The sequence below is a fragment of the Triticum dicoccoides genome, chromosome 5A (assembly GCF_002162155.2).
Source record: "Triticum dicoccoides isolate Atlit2015 ecotype Zavitan chromosome 5A, WEW_v2.0, whole genome shotgun sequence".
Lineage (NCBI taxonomy): Eukaryota > Viridiplantae > Streptophyta > Magnoliopsida > Poales > Poaceae > Triticum > Triticum dicoccoides.
Genome location: NC_041388.1, coordinates 652,747,849 through 652,753,011, shown reverse-complemented (window position 1 = coordinate 652,753,011; position 5,163 = coordinate 652,747,849). Strand labels below are relative to the sequence as shown.

Sequence of the window (5,163 nt, the reverse complement as noted above, 5' to 3'; positions counted from 1 at the left end):
TGCCGAGTATTGTACGCAAGTCGAGAAACTTTTTTCGACCCACTCGACTTATTTGGACATAAGCCGAGTCACTTTTTTTTGCCGTGTGTTTGCCATTCCATACTCGGCTTATGTGAATGTAAGTTGAGTACCCGTGTATCTGCACTCAGACTTACGGCCTGCCATACGGCAACATGTGACTTCCCTGTAGTGAATACTATCATAGAAGGGGGCTGCCAAACTAATTTTACATGTCCTTGACGTTTATGTGACCTTATCTCAACAGGCAAGATTAATGCATGTCTATGTGTTAGACGTGATAGGTTGTCCTGCCGTATATACATATGAAGATGCCACAGGCGATCTCCTGCCTTCTCTCAACGACAGTGACGCCACGGGTCCTTGTCCTCTCCATCTGCCGCTCTAGTGGCGGGAGCGGGTGGGGACCCGATGATCTTCTTGGTACGTAGATAGGATAGGCATAGTTTTCTGTCAGAGGTACTGCATCAATGGTGAAGACGGCGCCGCGTTGGAATAATCTGCTTCTACTCTTCCTCCATCTTGGTGATGTTCTAATGGGCGGCACCGAGGAGCAGGTGGCTCGGTCTTCTTGCCAGTCTCTAGTTCCGGTGAGATTTGCGTCCGCTGGACGATGCACGAGGGTGGCGTTGGTTGGTATCGCCCATTGCAGTTGTGTTTGGTGTCTTGCAGTGGGGTGCATGGATGGAGATAAGCAGTGACATTCATTTTCTTCGACCACATTTGATGAAGTTAACAGCGCTGGGATTTAGCGGACACGGGGAAGAACCCCGGCCGACGTGCCACAAAGTCTCGATCTCGTCACTTGCGGCGGTCCGTTTCATCGGCTCGAAAAGCATCATTGTAAGTGAAGGTGCTCCTACAGGTCTGGATATAACGGCAACTCCCCTCTTTCTTCAGTGTTGCCTCGGTGACTGTGGAAGGTGAAGATGGACGACGCTTCGGCATGGCACTGGATTCTGCCGGGTGAAATTTTAGTTTTATTTTCTGTGGAGTCTTTGATGTAAAACTGCAATACATTTATGTATGTCTCTTGTGGTGATGTAATCTTTGTAGTCCGTTTTTCTCGTGAAATATATGTGGCTACTTCAAATCAAAAAGTTGACGCAGCAAAGCGCGTGACAAACTTTCTACTCCAGTACAGATGAATCGTGGAGGAAGCTGACGTCCGGAAGGAAGCGAGAAGCCGCTCAAGTCGGTCAAGTTTTTCCTTTCAAGGATAAGTCGGTTAAGTATTTTTTTAGGGAAGTGTTAAGTCGGTTAAGTGTGTTTCCATAAATAAATTGATAATTAGCTCAACAGCATATTAGTAGTTCATTGTGCACCTAACCCTAACCCAGACGCGTGGTCGCTCGCAGGTATTCTGCCCGCCGCCTGTCTCCTGATTTCTGTCTGAATCTGATCGCCTTCAACATCTGATCGAGCTGTGGTCCCTTCTGAATCTTACCGCGAAGGCGCGATCAAGCACACGGCCAAGCGCAACGATTCCGATGTCGCCCATCGGGAGGTTCGTGCTCTTCTTGACCCTGTTTGCTGCATGGCGCCTCCGCTCGACCCTGTTCGCCGAGGCGCCTCCAGCTCCTGGTGTCGACTCCGCGTCCGCGATCGGGAACGCATCGTGCGTGGCCCTCGCCAGGGAGGCCGGCGTCCGGGCGAAAGGCGGCACGGCGCGCAACTTCATCATTTCGCCGCTGTCCATCCACGCGGCGCTCGCGAAGGTGGCCGCCGGCGCGCGGGGCGACACGGTTAACGAGCTCCTGCGGTTCCTCGGGTCGGCGTCGCTCAACGAGCTGCACCGCGCGGTGGCGACCGAGCTCGTCGGCAGGCTCAACGTCCTAGCGCAGACGTCCTTCGCCAGCGGCGTGTGGGTGGACCGGATCATAGTTGCCATGTTTCCGGTATGGTTGGAACGAGGAACGGGAACGAGGGACGAGAGTCGGTGGCTGAAAAAAATAGGGTACAACGAGGATATACATCTCTCGAACGATTTTTTTTATAGCAAGGACGCGATCCAATCCGTTTGGGTACGATGAACCCGGTACGGTACCATGGTCGAGGAACGCAGTTCTTGAAGAACGACGACTCCCTGATGGTCAGCATTCCTTGCTGTTAATGGATCCCTTGCAATTAATGGACTGAAGGAAGAACGAGGAGTACTTGAGAAAAGAAACGACGGTCTGAGTAAATTATGCCTCGCGTTTTGGCTTTTGGTTTCTTGAACCTGAATCGAGGAGCAAGCTGCGGGGACGCCGAATCTTCATCGAATCGTACTGAATCCGACCTCGTTCCTGAATCCGATTCCGGATCGATGAATCGGGATCGAGGGACGGCCCACCGTTCCCGTTTCCGGCTACTATGGACCGGATGCTGGCGCTAAGGCCAGAGTTCACGGCCATCGCCGCGTCGCGGTACAACGCCACGGCAGAATCCGTGGACTTCGTGTCGGGGGCCGAGCAGGCGAGGCAGCGCGTGAACGCCTTCGTGGCGGACGCGACCAACAAGCACATCATCGAAGTCCTGCCTCCGGGCTCCGTCAACTCCAGCACGGCGGTCGTCCTCGCCAACGCGCTCTACTTCAAAGAGGCGTGGTCACAGCCGTTCGATGTCTCCACCGTGCCGTTCCACATCCCAGCCGGCGGCACCACCGTGAGCGTGCCATCCATGACCACAAGCCGGTCACAGCACATCGCGGTCTACCCGGGCTTCAGGGCCCTCAAGCTGCCGTACAAGAACGACGTGGAGCAGCAAGCTGAATTCTACATGCTTATCCTATTACCGGACAGGGACACTGTTAGTCTCGCCGATCTGTACGACAAGGCCGTGTCGACGCCAGAGTTCATCAAGACGCACACGCCGACAGGGAAGGTTCCAATCGGGCGGTTAATGGTCCCCAAATTCAAGTTCACGTCCGAGTTCGAAGCGTCATCTCACATGCGGAAGCTTGGTGTCACTACGGCTTTCGAAGGCGGCGACTTCTCGGGCATGATGACCGGCGGGAAAGGGCTTTCCATCAACGGGGTGTACCATAAGGCCACTATCGAGGTGGACGAGGTAAGCACCGTGGCGGCCGCTGCCACGGCCGTCGTCGGGTTAGGTAGTGCAGGACCAGGGCATGGAGTAGATTTCGGGGCAGATCGGCCTTTCTTATTTGCCGTGGTAGAGGAGGGGACAGACGCAGTGTTGCTTCTTGGTCACGTGGCTAATCCTCTCGCTCGCTAAATAAATAAATAATTATTTTATAAAATGTGGAATCCTTTGATTGTCGGCAGAATTATTGTAACATTGTTCGTTGGTCATGTGATTAATCGTGCCACCACATGATGCGCAGAACACGCCACAATGCTATCTCTCGCGACCGTTACACCATATCGGCAAAAGGTGGAACCCTTGTGGCATCAACGTGCTCAATATTTTCATCCGCTGATCAGTGGTTTGTAGAAAAGGTTTACTGTACATATAGTTTTTTAATCAATAATTTGTAAAGTCATGTTTTCTGCTAACCTGACCCTCAGTTTTTTGTTGTTAATTCGATGAGGACTGACGCCATCGCTGAGAAGGGAACTCTTCTCATAGAACTCCATATAATCTAAAGATAACAAAACAATTATATGCAATGTTATGTCTTGTTCCTCTAGTGGTAATAACAAATGCTCTATAGAGTTAATTTAGCCTGATATTTGCCATAGCATGATATTTGAAACTTTGATTAAGCACAACAAGATTTTAAAATTTAGACCGTGCTATGTGGGAGAGAGAGACGGAAAGCATCGCACAGGAATAGTGTTCTTATTTTATGGGCCTATAGTGTTTCGCAGTTGGTTGGCCCAATTAACAGGAGAGAGCCCAAGTAGGTCTGCGGAGCAGTGGCCCAGATACGGGGGACGCGATTGGCACAATGACTGAAAAATTAGGTGCGTTTAACTGCGTGATCTGGTGGCTGAGAGACTTGAAGCACTGTAAAGGCTCTTGGCTAGCTTAGAGCATCTCCAGCCGTTGCGCCTCCCAGGAGGCATTTTTTCAGCCTCCTGGGGAGGTGCCGGTGAACATATTAGCGTGGGGGTGGAATTTCTTCCAGCCGTGCCCCCACCCAACAACAGCTGGGAGGAGCTCCTACGGCGGCCACCCTGTCCCGCGCCCACGCCTCGCCGCCCTGGCCACGACCACGCCTAGAGCGACCAACAAACAGCAGCGGCAAGTGGCGGCGGCAGCTATGCAGCGGCAGCAGCAGCAAGAAGTAGCAGTAGCAAGAAGGCAATAGCATCAGAGCTTCAGCGGCAAAGAAGCAGGCTGCGGCCACGAGCAGCAGCAGTTGCCCCCGCGCACGGGCAAGGGCAGCTGCGGGCGCAGCGCACGACGACGGGAGCAGTGGGGTGCGGCCAGGGGACGGCCGCCTACGCGAGGTATGGGCGCGCATCGCGGCCAACAGCCGGAGCTTGGGCCGCGGCAAAAGCAGGGGTGCGGCCGGCGAGTGGATGCGGGACGCGGGCAAGGATGGGCATGGCGCGGGCGCAGGCAGGAGAGCCCGGGGGCGGGCTGAGCGCGGCGACAACATGCAGGGCGTGCGGGATCGAAGCACCGTCTGTGGCGGCCTCGTCGGGTGCATGCGACTATGACGACGGGTCAAGGTTGAGGAAGGGGACAAGGCGAGGAGGAGCGCCCGTTCCCGTGCCTGGCCGGCTCCGATGCCGCCTCCCGCCGCGGCCGGCGCCGTGGACAGGACGCCATGGACGAGCAGGACGCCATGGACGAGCTCCCCGCCTCCCAACTCCTGCGCCCTCCCGGCGAGCTCCGGAACCCGCCCGCCGTGACGCCCCCCGTGCCCCAGCTCCGGCGCCCTGCTCGCCGCGCCCGTCCCGTCCCGTGCGTGCCTGCTTCAGTGGGTGGGGGATGGGGGAGTGTGAGCACATGAGTGGGCCTGCAGAAAAGAGAGGGAGAGAGAGAGAGGAGAGAGGCAATTGAGACACTGAAAGTGGGCCATTTTGCATGCAAAGTAAGAGTGCCGGCGTCCCCAGCTGCCTCCCGGGGGGCTGGGTTTCGCCTGCGCTCGCTGGCCGTATTTTTCCTCGAATCCGGCAAAAACTAGGCTTTTGGGGTGACGAGTGGAAGGAATTTTACTCACCAGCGGTGAAAAAGTGCCCGGGGAAG

General features: G+C 55.2%; 1 protein-coding gene across 1 annotated transcript; it reads left to right on the top strand.

Moving 5' to 3' along the window:
* Positions 1 to 1,508: 1,508 nt before the first annotated feature.
* On the top strand, positions 1,509 to 3,237 carry LOC119300330 (putative serpin-Z12). Its single transcript, XM_037577329.1, has 2 exons — positions 1,509 to 1,909; positions 2,397 to 3,237. Exons 1-2 carry the CDS (start codon positions 1,509 to 1,511, stop codon positions 3,235 to 3,237), a joined length of 1,242 nt encoding a protein of 413 aa, XP_037433226.1.
* The last annotated feature ends 1,926 nt before the right edge of the window (positions 3,238 to 5,163 follow it).

Coding starts and splice junctions, on each gene's coding strand:
- LOC119300330 (XM_037577329.1), top strand. CDS start 1,509: ATGTCGCCCATCGGGAGGTTCGTGCTCTTCTTGACCCTGTTTGCTGCA. Junction 1,910..2,396: donor GACCGGATCATAGTTGCCAT/GTTTCCGGTATG, acceptor GCTGGCGCTAAG/GCCAGAGTTCACGGCCATCG.